Source organism: Gossypium arboreum, chromosome 1 (genome assembly GCF_025698485.1).
Source record: "Gossypium arboreum isolate Shixiya-1 chromosome 1, ASM2569848v2, whole genome shotgun sequence".
NCBI lineage: Eukaryota > Viridiplantae > Streptophyta > Magnoliopsida > Malvales > Malvaceae > Gossypium > Gossypium arboreum.
In genome coordinates this window covers 3,279,417-3,293,255 of record NC_069070.1, presented here as the reverse complement: position 1 = coordinate 3,293,255, position 13,839 = coordinate 3,279,417, and the positions used below count along the sequence as shown (strand labels likewise).

The 13,839-nt window shown below is 32.2% G+C and overlaps 3 protein-coding genes across 3 annotated transcripts; 2 read left to right on the top strand and 1 right to left on the bottom strand.

The window, feature by feature from the left end:
- Positions 1 to 612: 612 nt before the first annotated feature.
- On the bottom strand, positions 613 to 1,682 carry LOC108482672 (thaumatin-like protein). Its single transcript, XM_017785793.2, has one exon. It carries the CDS (start codon positions 1,636 to 1,638, stop codon positions 853 to 855), a length of 786 nt encoding a protein of 261 aa, XP_017641282.1. The 5' UTR covers positions 1,639 to 1,682; the 3' UTR covers positions 613 to 852.
- A 5,390-nt stretch (positions 1,683 to 7,072) lies between these two features.
- LOC108482265 (transcription factor MYB3R-3-like) lies at positions 7,073 to 9,018 on the top strand. The gene is made up of 6 exons (XM_017785383.2): positions 7,073 to 7,099; positions 7,182 to 7,239; positions 7,429 to 7,523; positions 7,616 to 7,719; positions 7,835 to 7,963; positions 8,148 to 9,018. The coding sequence occupies exons 1-6, from the start codon at positions 7,073 to 7,075 to the stop codon at positions 9,016 to 9,018; spliced, it is 1,284 nt and encodes a 427-aa protein (XP_017640872.2).
- Positions 9,019 to 11,193: 2,175 nt separating this feature from the next.
- On the top strand, positions 11,194 to 13,278 carry LOC108483795 (heat stress transcription factor B-2b). Its single transcript, XM_017787381.2, has 3 exons — positions 11,194 to 11,447; positions 11,724 to 12,096; positions 12,171 to 13,278. The coding sequence occupies exons 2-3, from the start codon at positions 11,836 to 11,838 to the stop codon at positions 12,849 to 12,851; spliced, it is 942 nt and encodes a 313-aa protein (XP_017642870.1). The 5' UTR covers positions 11,194 to 11,447; positions 11,724 to 11,835; the 3' UTR covers positions 12,852 to 13,278.
- The last annotated feature ends 561 nt before the right edge of the window (positions 13,279 to 13,839 follow it).

Here is a 13,839-nt window from a genome sequence, read left to right as displayed (position 1 = left end):
TGACATCTTATATTTATAATTTTTTAATATTTATACTTTTTAATAACTTTTTAATTTTTAAAATAATTTTTAAAATTTTTTAAATTTAAAAATAATTAATTAATTGCTGATGTGGCAACCATGTGTATGCCACATCAACAATGTTAACAGACGTTAATTTTTCTATTATTTTTGGGGTGATTTGACAAAAAAATGCTAGTTTAAGGGTTAAAAAATGTGAACTTTTAAATTGAGGGTTAAAATGAATTTTTTATAAAGTTGAAGGGACAAATAAGTCATTATGCAATATTTTTATCCTCCATGCCCATTTTACCGTCCATGTTTTAGGTTTGTAATTCTCTCTTTCAACAATATTATCTTTTAAGATTTCAACTTGCATTTTCTCCTTAAAAATGTAATGTGATTTACTACTGTGCCCAACACTTGTATGGATAAGACATTCAGTTTTAATTAAATTGTTAAAAATAAAAAATAGAGAAAATGGTTTAGCCATTGACTCAATTAATTTTTTAATTTAGTTCAATTGGTTCCGAATAGTTCACTCAAAAACTGGTTTAATTTTTTGTCCAATTCGATATATTAATCAATTCCTAATCTGATCGACCAATCCTGTTCAATTCCAACATCAAAGTTGTATGGTTTTATAATTGTATGATTACAGAATGGTGATAATGAACACAAAACAAAACCCATAGAGACTCCAAACTTTCAATCATGACAAACACTATTATTACAAATCAGAACATATGCACATCAAGAAATGTGCTCAAATTGCATTCGAGTTTATTCCATTTATTGATATAAACCTAATAATTTGTATATAGAAAGGACTTAAACCATCCCAAATACTCTTCATGGGCAGAAAATAACCTTGTAATTAGTCCCTGTGGCGCATGTAAACAAGCTTGTTGGGTCATCCTTTGGGTAACTATAAGCATCGGGGCACCTTTCCTTGAAAAACCTCGAGAAGTTGGTAGGTCCACAGTTCCCTGAATTACAGCAATGTTCTTCAGTGTTGAACACTGGGCAAGGCCCGTTACAACCTCCGGGAACCTTCAACTCGTTCGGGCATTGTCCAACAATGTCGGCCGTACACTTGATAACCCTAGTGCACCCTGGGGAGTTGGAGCTAAACTCCATAGGAACATTAAAGCCATCGATGTTGGAGATGTCAATGAAGTCTTGGTGCTCATATTGGTCGATTGAATATTCAGCTAGTGTGTTGGGAGCTTTACCGTATCCCTTGCATTCGAGGACTCCACCGCAGTCACCTGTCTCGCATGAGCCTTTCCCGGAGGCATCGAAATTGCATTTGGTTCGAGCCCAAATTCGGGCTTGTGTGGTTCCAGAGGCTGCACTGATTTGCCATGTTTGACCTTGGTCAAGTCTCTTGCCACCACCCGGAGATGCGGCAGCCCAAACGGTGTAAGGGCAGTTATTCCTTATATCAAATGTGGCCGCATGGGCTAAGCCTAAAAGGGTTAAGAAGAGGAAAGAAAGGGTTGGCAAGGTTTTGAAGGGATTCATCGTGGATGAAATACACAAGAGTTGGCTAAATTGTATATGTCGTAGTAATATGGGTTTAATGGTGCTTTGGAGTTGCAATTGGCGAGGGTTTATATAGAGGGATGGAGCCATGGGGGACGGCCATGGCAGTGCTTTGTATGATTTACGGATGCAATTGCGTGCTAGAATTTTGTTGGAAACTATAGGATTTTATCAAGATGATGATGTTTAGAGATTTGGCTTCACCTCAAGTCAAGTCAAGAGTAGCATTTATGCATTGTTAGGCCATTCAGAGAAATTCTATAGCTTAGCATTGGTATAGTGTTACTTTACTAACATTGAATTTTTTTTCAAGAAAAAAAAACCTAATATAGTTGTGTTGAAAATATATACATACATGTGTTGACACTTTCATGTTACTCACAAAATCTAGAAACTGACAAATAATTTTTCTACACGTAAGTTTTCAAAGTTTTATTACAAAAATTTTATTATTTTCCACTTAAATCTTTAAATTATAGGTGAGTGACCACTTTAGCATGATGGCCAGAATATTTATTACCTCATGTGTGGCTTGGGTTTGAGTTGCATTAGTCGTGTTACTGTTAGGGTTTTACCCGCCACTGATCAAAGAATAAATTCTTTAAAACTCCACCAATAATAGTTATTGAATAAGTTTTAAATATTTTTTTTTACAGATATTGTAAATAGACCTAATCTAGTCTTTTTCTTTTCCGAGATACAACAAGATTTTTTTAAATAAAATAATCAAAGACTCTTCCACATTAAAAAAAGAAAGGTGTAATGATTTTTTTGTCTCCCAAATTTTCGTCTCTTTTAACTCTTGAACTTATATTCTTTTTCAAATAATCTTAAAATGGATGAAAGAGTTAATGTTTGTTAACTTTGCAACGTGGCATACACATAGGTTACCACATGGATGACATGTCAACATTTAATTAATTTTTAAAATTTTAGAAATGCTTAAAAAAGTTAATGTTTTTTAATAATTTTAATAATTTTTATTTTTTAAAATTTTTAAAATTTAAAATTAATTAAAACTAACGTGTCATACATGAGGCAAGTCACGTGTATGCTACGTCAATAAAATTAAAAAACATTAATTTTTCATTCATTTTGAGTTATTTAAAATTACATTAAAATATTCATATAATAAATACTTAAAATTAATATATTTGTATTCAAAATTTTAATTTATATAAAACAATTCATTATTTTATATTCAAATTGTGTGATATTTTTTAAATTAAAAGGATTGGGAGTGTTATCTATCATAGACTATTCTTTGTCGGTTATCATGTGATGTGAAAATTAGAAGATGGCCATATGGGTCTTTTTGATGTTAGAATTAACGAATTTGATGGAAATTAGTATTAAAAATTAGATTGTATTTTATTTTGTCGATTCAATAAGTAGGTAAATTAGTCTTTATAAGTTAAATCAAAGAGTAAACAAGTTATGCTGTTGAAAATTTTATCTATTTCTACTGTTAGCATGATGTAAAATCTGATTATTCGACAATATAAATAGATTGAATTTTTAACAAAAAGATTAATAGTGACTTTGAATTAATTTACTTATTTTCTGAGTAAAATAAATAAAATATAATTTGATCCATAATATAGAATCTTCATAATATTTTTATAAAAAAAGTCTTTATTATCCTTTTAAAAATTTTTATTTTATATAAACAAAAAGGAATTAATGTGTAGAAGTGGAAGACGTCATTCTTGTTAGGCATTTTGGGGTGAAATTGTAAAGTTTGTGATATTTGAAATGTGTGGCAGTCATTGAGTTCCCGTTAATTGCGGTCTCAAGTATTTTAGTCAGCACTGCAATGTATTTTAATCATGAAATTTCGAAAATTTTGACAATGATGTGCTGAATTTTATGTGCTCTATTCACATTTTGTTTTAGTGATAAATAAAATAAAATATATTATGTGATTCGTTTAAAATACTATTTGGTTTTTAAATTTATATTTTTAATTTAAATTTTTTAGTCCAATTCGGTATCTAAATTTGACATTTTCATTCTTAATTTCGTACCTAATTTTTTTTTAGTTTTAATTTGGTACCTAAACTTATTAAATATTATACAAATTACTCAAAGCACTTACGATGTTAAAATTTTCATGTTATACTACAAAAATGTCATCAGTATTAGAGGAAATTTGTGTTAAAATGTATGCATTGAACTATAATTAACTAATTAATATTGAATAAGAAAATAAGAGTTTTAAAACTCAAAACATAATAAATTCATTATTTTAAATTAATAATATGAAAAAAGAGATAAACTAAAAGTGATTTAACATTTAAATTGCAGAAAAGAGACGCCATGTCATCTGCCACATATTGATCAACCTTTGATTATTTTTGCTACCTTATAAAAAAAATAATATTGTGAGTATATTGGAGTAATTTGAATAACATTTGACAAATTTAGATACCAAGATACCAAATTCAAAAAAAAAAAAGAAGAGAGAGAGAGTAAAGTTCAGGTATCAAATTGGACCTAAAAAAAATATTAAGTACCAAGTTAAGAAAAAGTATCAAATTCAAATACCAAATTAGGAAAAAGAAAGTTGTTTGTGCTTATCGATGGATTTCAATTTCTTCCACAAAAGTATTTGAAGTGTCATTCATTTGGTGCCGGAAAATCCCTCAACACGTTTTGTATACCCCCACTTGGGATTTTATTTTCCAACGTTGTAGAGAGCCCAAATGTCTAAAATTACCTAAAAAGACGACAAGTTCAACAGAGTATAAGAAAATGGTGCTCGACAAATGAGTTATGCTCTACATGTGGGCTGTGGAATGAACATCTATAATCAATATAGCCTGTTCCACACCAATTACGACTATTCTACTTGATGTGCACCATTCTAATAATAAACTAATAAAACCAAGTCCCAATAATAATAATAATAATAAAATGATACATCCACTAGTGTAGTATTAAAACACCAATAAGCATGGTGAGTTCTTGGTTCTTTAGGGTGTCGACGGCATTGTTAAAACCCCATCATTTTGGAAGCATATTAAAGATTAAGACTACATTTGTTTGATTTTTGAAAAATAATTTTAAAAAAATAGATTGATTTTTTGAAAAGAAAATCATATTTTTAGTGTTTAGATGATTCTGTGTATAAAATATTTTCTACTATTTAATATTATTTAAATCATTTTTAAAAGTTATTCATAATAAAACAAATACAAAATCGATATATTTGTTACAAAATATTATAGTAATATTTTATTTTGACAATGGAAATTTATTTTCTAATAAAATAATATTTTATAATAATTAATATCATATAAAACTTAATAATAAACAATACTTAATTAAAACTTAATTTAAATTACATATATTACATAGAGAGTGAATATTGTTTATTTTTAAAAATTTTGTTAAAATTTTTAATATTAAAATATTAATTATTTATTATATTATTAAATATGTAATTAAGTATATATCATTAATAATATTGGAAATTATAATATTTGATATTAATATTTTAATACTTATAAATATTTTAAAACATTAAAATAAAAAATTTATTATTATGATAATAGACATAAAAATAAAATTACTTATAAATGAGTTTTTTTCGAAATTCGGTGATTTTTATCCTAAATTTTCAATTTTTAATTTTAAAATTATATATTATTTTATTTTTGTATTTTCTGCAAATTAAACAAAATACCAAACAACATTACAGTGTATGTACACTGCCGCAAGGGCCCAAAACAACTTCAAAAGCAGCGAAGATTGAAAGCCTTAAAAGGAAAAAAAAAAGGGCTTGAAGAAAGACTTGGGCCAAATCATATATTAATTTAAGGTAAAAAAAAAGTCCACAATTCTTTAAAAAATGAATACCATTAAATGGGCTTTTATCGATGAATGTTGGATGCAGTGATAAAATATATTGGACTTTCAATATGAGAGATATGTTCAAACTTTAAAGACGACATTGTTTGAAAGGGCAGCCACGAACTCCGAACATGAATCGTAAAACAAACATGATAATACAAAAAAAACAAATGGGCTTTTGATATTTAAGGAGTTTATTGAGTTGATGTTATTGTTTAACCAAATTCTAACTTAATTAAGTAATTATCAAAAGCCCTTCTTTTTATAAAATAATAAACATTTCGATAAGGATGTTTTTATCATTTCAAATAGTGTTTAAATTTTTTTATAAATAAATTTGTTACATACATTTTTTTTCCACTTGTATGTCATAATCTAATAAAAGTTAGCATAAATTACACTCATGTTACTAAACTATTAATAAATTTACGTTTTGGTCATTAAATTTCAAATGTTATTAAATGGCCATCGAACTATTTAAAAATTTTCATTTAAGTCACCGAGTTGTTAAAATCGCTACTATATGAACTTCACTATTCGCATCGTCTATACCAATTAAAAGCTCTATTTTCTGTTCTCTTCTACACTTCAATTTTTTTTCCATTAACCAGCTTTGAATGTCACAAATCTACAAGCCAAAATTTAAACAACTTTCTTCTTTGATTGCCAACACTGACTGTTAGATCGACTTAGACCTAAAGTATGTTAATTTGCTCGCCAATAGGTACTAATCCACGAATCACTACTTAAACCTCGCTAGCTAAACTTTAAAAAAAAAAAACTTAACAATCCAGTAATTTAAATAAAAACTTTTGAATAGTTTAATGATTATTTTATAACTTTTAGAAGTTAAATGACTAAAACATAAAATTACTAATAGATTAATAATATTTGACATAATTTACTATTAAAGCAATTGGGCTTCTCCTCAAGGTCGGCAAACGGTTTCCGTTTAAAAACGTTGAAAGAAACAGAAAACGTCGTTAAATTAGCCGTTAGAAAACCTTCCAACGTAAGCTTCTCCCCCGACCTTTTGCTTCTCCGACAAGACAGCACACAATAAAACATTACTCTATTCTAGTTTTCCCGCTACTTCACTTTCATTTCATCAATCTCCACGAAAAAGAAAAACACGAAATCAAAACCCCAAAATTTCAGAGCCTCTGCTTTAAGGTAATTTTGGGTTCCTTTAGTTTGATTTTGTTATGTATAATTTATGTTCTTATTGCTCTGTTTGGCTTGCCAGAAACCGTAGGAAATATTTTTGATCTTAGTGTTACATTTCTTTTACTTTGTTTTCTTTGGAAACAAACAGAAAAAAAGTTCACAGTGTTGAGAGAAATGATGGTGAAACCTTTTGATTAAATGGAGCTTTAAAATTTTTTTTTACAGGTTTAGCTCATATTTGTAACTATGGTGGAAGTAAAAAAGGAGAAAGAAGAGTATTATTATGAAGATTTAATTGAAGAAGATAGATCATCTGCTTCACCTTATTCATTTTCAAGCAGTAGTTTTAATACTATTACAGCATCACCTTCTCTTCAAGGGTATGTTTTTATCATTACAATGTCCCATGAACTTGTCTGTGTTGAACATTGTTAATTAATTTGATAAAACTAAGCTTTTATTGCTATATACCAGAAGGGTAACCGGTCCGACTCGCTGGTCCATGAAAGGAGGGTGGACTAAAGAAGAGGTTAGTCCCTTGTTGTGACTGATATGTATGTATGTATGTATGTATGTATGTATGTATGCTTATGTTATTGTGGGTTGAACAGGATAATCTTTTGATTGAAGCTGTGAAAAAATGCAATGCAAGGAATTGGAAGGGAATAGGTGGGACTGAAATTTTTCACCTCTTTTCGCTTTTAGTTTCCAATGAATGAAGGCTTTTACTTTTAGTTTAATTGCATCTACTAGTTTCGGAAATTTCTTTCCACTATGCGGTTGCGCTTAGTCTTCATCGTCCTTACGGATTATTCGGATTTGCAGTTGTGAAATGTGCTTAATGTTTGCTATTTGCAGCTGAATTTCTCCCTGGAAGAACAGATATCCAGTGCTTGCATCGATGGCAAAAGGTCTTGAATCCCGGAATCTCGAAAGGACCTTGGACAAAAGAGGTTTGAATATAAAAGAGTACGTTTTCGTGGTATTTGAGATTCTAGTACCATTGATACGTGACTTCGGGCTGTTGTTGTTTTTGAAATTCCAGGAGGATGATTGTATTACTCGGTTGGTTAAAAAGTTCGGTTGTCGGAGATGGGCTGTCATTGCGAAGTTTGTGGGAGGTCGCATAGGCAAGCAATGCCGAGAAAGGTCAGTGCATTATAGATTCTGATATGGCAATGGCCTATTTTTGGTTAACCAGGAGCCTAGTTAGTGTATCGTGATGTGATTCGGGTTTGTGCGATAAAACTAGTGTATATTTCAGGTGGTACAATCATTTGGATCCAACCATAAGAAAAGATTCATGGGGAGAAGAAGAGGAGGCCATTCTTACATATTATCACCAAATTTATGGGAATAAGTGGACTAAATTAGCTGAGCTTCTACCTGGAAGGTATGCGTTCAATAAATTAGTCCGAAAACGATTGCTGCATATGTTGACAGTTAATGCCATATGCTATGTTAACTGGACTCGGGACACAGGTGTCGGACACGTTAATTGTTGAAATTTTGGACATGGGTAATACAGGAGGTTTGAATATTTTTTCCTCTGCTCATATCATTTTGGCAATTTGCAGGACCAATAATGCAATAAAGAATCACTGGAACTGTACCGTAAAGAAGAAGCTTGATTTGCACTCTCCTAGTCGATATGCCAAGGGCATCGATAAAGGGTCTTCTGATTTTCATGATCGGGAAACTATGCCGAAAGGCATGAAGGTCAAAGACGTGAGACAGCGTTTTGATGAAACAAAATTTGTCAATCAGAATGTTACTGTGGATTATAGTGCTGAAACATGTAATTTGGATTTGGTTCTTGGAATTGCTGGTCCACCAGAAATCAAACTAGGAGCAGACCCCGGTAATGTAGAAAAGTACAGCTCTCCAGGAGTGTCGTATGATCAGATGCCCGTGCATTTTAATGAGAAGGGTACAATCGATGATTCAATCGTTGGATCTGTAACGAGGTATGATAAGCACACCTGGGTACCTGAACCTCAACCAGCCTTATTCAGGATGGTTTCTCAGGATGGTTGTGCTCTTCTTGCTTCGACATCAGTCGGTTCTCCATCAAGTTCCTTAGCTTTCAACCCGGAAAGCAAAATCCGGAGAACAAATACAGCATACTCAAGTGACTGCTCGTTGCATAACGAGCCAGCTCAGCGAGAGGGTTCGATAAGTACTGTATTTCCCATTGTGGAAAACGGAGATATCCATTTTAAAAGTTCATTTTGCCATGCTTCACCACCTAACAAACTCATTGGAAGTCTCTCTCCTAACAGTAGGAGTCTAGAATCTATATTGAGGATATCTGCAATGACCTTCAAGAACACTCCTTCTATCATTAGGAAGAGAAGTTACAAAAAGGGTTGGAACGATAACATCTCGGAATCCGCCGCCTCCTATCCTGTAAGGACTTTTTCGTGTTTTCATATGGAAGAAATGTGAGTTCTGGATAGGGTTATGTGCTTGATATCACCATATCTATGCATTGAAAACCAGTACCTTGGTGTGTCAAAGTATATTACCACATATGTCTAGGGATTTTTGGAATGATATCCTGTTCAGAAACTCAACTCTGTCATTATATATACATAAGTTATATATGAACACCCGCATTATATATACATAAACTATATATAAACACCCACACTCACACAAACTGTCAGATTCAAGCAATGAAGTTTGATGTTTATTTTTACTTTCTGCAATCATAGATGGAAGCGGGTTTCTATTTTCCAAAACAACAAAAAGATTGCAAGATTGAGATTTAGAGACCAGGATCAGAATTTAAAGAAAAAACATATCAAAAGAGAATAGTAAGAATAAAAAATAACATCTGTAAGAATATGAATATCACGAATACAAAATCACGACAGTGGGCGTAAGATGATATTTGATAATTGAAGGTGAAAATATTATGGCGGAATCTAAAATAATCTCAAGACAATGAAATGGATTTTTTTTTTATGCAATTAACCCAAATGTATTAATTATTTATGAAAATGACTCAAGTAAAAAATTATGTAGGTGTCGCCTGACATGTCGGCGGTATCTTTCCCTCATCATTAGTCAATCGTACACTTTTTAAAGAACTATAACTTTTTTGGGTGCCGTCACTGTATCAGGTGGCACCAGTATATACTTTTCAAAATATCCGTTAAAAATACGGGTATTCATGGTGGAGAAAAAATACTTTTTAACAGGTGCTGTCATTCTGTCAGGTGGCACCTGTTAAAATATGTTTAAAAAATATATGTTTTTAGGTGTCATCATTGTGTCTGGTGCCATCGATAATAATTAAAAAAAATCGTTATAGAAAGAGTAATTTGAAGCTTTGGTAATTGTTTTAGAAGATTTGGAGTCAGCTATTAGAAGGTCTGAACCATAGAAGTCAGCGAGAAGGAAATATCTTCTTTAGTGTCGTAATCAGCACAAAAGGCCTCCATAAACAATGACATTGGTGGCTATTAAGTACGTTAGGATTTCCAATTGAGAAAAAAAAGGAAATAAAAAGAAATAAAATAAAGAACAAAAAGGACAATTGAGTAGAAAAGCTAAGGTCTTCATCCACTGATGGTGACATTGATAAACAAATAAGACAAGAACCACCTACGTAGCAAACATCTATCACGGGTTTCCCCTTTATTTTCTTTTTCCTTTTTTTTTTCTATTTCAACTGTTTCTTTTCAAATTTTTTTCTAGTTCACCTGTGTTTTTTTTTAAATTCCCATGATGTCGTCTGACACATTGACGACACTAAAAAAAAATATTTTTCTAATTTATTGATCGATGTCACTTGACACACTAGTGACACCAATTTTTTTTTTTAAATTTTCAACAAACTGGAAGCATCCACTAAAAATATATATATATTTTTCCTCCCTGAATACTCGTTTTTTTAATGGGTATTTTGAAAAATATATATTGATGTTGCTTGACACAATGACAACACCTAAAAACGTTATTTTTAAAAAAAAGTCTATGATTGTCTAATGATGAGGGTAAGTTGCCGTTGTTGTTTAGGCGACATCAACGATCACGGGGAAAAACATGTTATTTACATACATAAATTTTGACTTAGGCTATTTTCGTAAATAATTAATTATTTTAGATCAATTGCATAAAAAAAACCCCAATATAATGAATTAAACAAAACTCTCTTTTACAACAAATCCCATTGCTATCTTGATGTAATAACAAATATGGTTGGAGAGTTATGACTTGAAATTTTTATCTATTTCAACTGTAAAATTTTAATCCTTATACATTAATATGAGATATACGTACATTATGTATAATTGTTTGATTATTCCACTAACCATACAAACTTTTAATATTAAAATTGATGAAATATTTATTAAAAAGTTGTTGTTTGACTATTAAAAGTAGAAGAATTAAATTTTACATATGCCAAACATACAGGGACCGATAACAAAATTAGACCATTTAAAATTCTTTTACCGAAGAATCATCAAAAGGAAAGGACGGAGTTTCTAGAAGACACACCCGTAACACATTAATACACCCCCCTCGTCTCCTTTCTGGCGCCTTCCTTTTATTTCCTCAGTGTCCGCATGGGTCCCACGTACTTGACCTTTTCTTTAATTTTCTATATTTTCCCTTTTTAATTTAATATTTTATTAATTATTATCCTTTCTTTCTCGATTTCCTTTTCCACTTTCTTCCCCTTATATCATTTACTCCAAATCCCAGAATCTTCTAGAAATAATAAAAACCTAACACGTTCTGCAACGGTGCTGTCGCCGTCTTTCACTCTCTTACGGTGTCGAAAACCTTTTGGATTCAACGATCTTATCGCATGACGAACCTGGTTTCTTCTTTGGTTACTGAGAAAATTTTCGTTGCCTTTTAAGGTACGGAATTTATTTGAGCAATTTTGAGTTTTTTTAATGTAATTTAATCTCTATGCTCATGTATGGATGTTATAATATTTGTTCATAAAGAAAGCAAGAAATCTTTTAATATTATTCTGAAACTGTCTCCGTTTCTGTGCTTTTGAATAATCTATATAAGATTTGATGTTGAATTTGGTGAACTTAAAAAGATATTTTCAGCTCTATGCATGGAAGATATTTTTTTGTTTCATTTGTTTATTTTCTTTTTCTAACACTCTCTCGGCTGCCAATCAGAGCGTTATTATTCTTTCGCTTACGTTTGATGTAAAGGAACGCTAAAGTGACCTGTCTCCCTCTCTCTAGAGAGTTCGGTTTTGTGTAAGGTTCGGATCTAGAACCGAACCGTATGGCACCATTGCCGGCCGATCAACCCTGCGAATCTCATGCCAGCGGTGCTGTGGCTGACTCGCAACGGTCTTTACCTACACCGTTCCTTTCTAAAACCTATCAGCTCGTCGATAATCCATCCGTCGATGATTTGATTTCATGGAACGACGATGGATCAACTTTCATAGTTTGGCGCCCAGCTGAGTTTGCTCGTGATTTGCTCCCTAAGTACTTCAAACATAACAATTTCTCTAGCTTCGTTCGTCAACTCAATACATATGTAAGTGTTTAAAAATTTGAACGTGATAGTACTAATAATTAGTTTTAATTCAACTTAATTTTAATTTTTCTTAGGGATTTAGGAAGGTAGTGCCTGATAGATGGGAGTTCGCTAACGATTGTTTCAAAAGAGGTGAAAAAGGACTTCTCCGAGACATACAGCGCCGGAAAATAACTCATAATGCTTCTGGTTCGGCGACGGTGACCATCGCGGCGGTTACTTGTAAGCCATCGCCGTCGAATTCGAGCGATGAGCAGGTTATTTCATCGAACTCGCCTCCTGTTGCTACCGTTTTGAATCGGACCACAAGCTGCACGACAACGGCGGAGCTTTTGGAGGAAAACGAGAGGCTTAGAAAAGAAAACATGCAGCTTAACCATGAGTTAACTCAGTTGAAGAGGCTGTGTAACAATATTTTAAATTTGATGACTAATTATGCTTCCGGTCAAGTGGAGAACCATTCAAACTTGGCTGAAGGGAAGGCATTGGATCTTTTGCCAGCGAGGACGAGGAACGGTGGTGGTTCGAAGCCTGTCCTGGCGGAGACGGAGGAGGAAGCAGCGGAGGATTTGAGGCCGAAGTTGTTTGGAGTTTCAATAGGGATGAAGCGCGTGAGGAGAGAAGGTGAGGAAGAGGAAGGGGTGATGGATGAGGAGCAGCAGCAGGAGATTAAGCCTGGATCTGACATTAAATCAGAGCCGTTGGATGGCAATAATGATAATCAGGACTCCACGTGGCTGGAGCTTGGCAAATGATCGAATGGGATTTATTATTATTATTTATTTGATTTTCTTTTAATCAGTGGATGGCGATGTTGATGATGAGAATCGGAAAGGAACGCGCCAACGTGGTCCCTATGGAGCATGTTTCGAAGAATCACGTGTTGGGAAAACAGACACGTGGCGCCATGTGAAATATTTGTTCTGGATGCTTCTAGAATGTAAAGCCCACAGACGACAGAACATGTAAAATAGACTAAACGTGGGGCAAAATTGCCCAAACGAAATGGGGCATTCAAAGACGGGCCTCCATTTCAAATCGCTGTAGTTGGCTATTTATTTATCTTGTATTTCACAGGGTTAAAGCTGATTGAAGAAAATTAACAGTTGTTGTTTAGGAGCCTTACCAATTAAGGGATTGTTGGATTATATTACTTATAATAAGATTGTTTTATTAAGATTATGTAGATTTTTTCTAGGCACCCAAGTGGCAAAGGATTGACCCTTTCAAAGTCGGTATCCACGGACAGATCCTCTTTCTAAAGTTATTTTTCGGATCGATCCCCATTGTGCTATAAGGTTGTTTGAACTCGTGCTTTTAATTCTTTAAATGACTTTTTTTCATTTGCGATAAATAGATATTGGAAACACATCAATACAACATCAATACATAATTAAGAGATATCTAAACAGTTAGATTGTAGTTAAAATCAAGTTCGAATTTCGGGAGGGTATTATTTTAATATCAACTCTTACTTAAATTATACTCGGATAGTAAAACGGATAAAGATATCTATGATTTATATTAAAATATAATAAATAGATATCCAAATATTCAAGCAAGCAAATTAAAAAGAAAATCTCTTATTTCTTTATTTCTTTCATCTCTTCTTGTACATAGTGTATTAGATTTGTTGAAAATCATTTTACAATAGTTTTTTGTACTTTTTAGAGTTTAGATTTGCAAATGCTCACTTATTAGTGTTTCATTATTTGTTTGCTCAAATTTCTTACTATATTAAAT

What these genes read in the sequence shown, in the direction of transcription:
- LOC108482672 (XM_017785793.2), bottom strand. Translation starts at nt 1,638, where the DNA reads ATGGCTCCATCCCTCTATATAAACCCTCGCCAATTGCAACTCCAAAGC.
- LOC108482265 (XM_017785383.2), top strand. Translation starts at nt 7,073, where the DNA reads ATGAAAGGAGGGTGGACTAAAGAAGAG. An exon ending in GAGGGTGGACTAAAGAAGAG is followed by an intron (nt 7,100 to 7,181) that starts GTTAGTCCCTTG and finishes TGGGTTGAACAG; the next exon opens with GATAATCTTTTGATTGAAGC. An exon ending in GGCAAGCAATGCCGAGAAAG is followed by an intron (nt 7,720 to 7,834) that starts GTCAGTGCATTA and finishes TGTATATTTCAG; the next exon opens with GTGGTACAATCATTTGGATC.
- LOC108483795 (XM_017787381.2), top strand. Translation starts at nt 11,836, where the DNA reads ATGGCACCATTGCCGGCCGATCAACCCTGCGAATCTCATGCCAGCGGT. An exon ending in TTCGTCAACTCAATACATAT is followed by an intron (nt 12,097 to 12,170) that starts GTAAGTGTTTAA and finishes AATTTTTCTTAG; the next exon opens with GGATTTAGGAAGGTAGTGCC.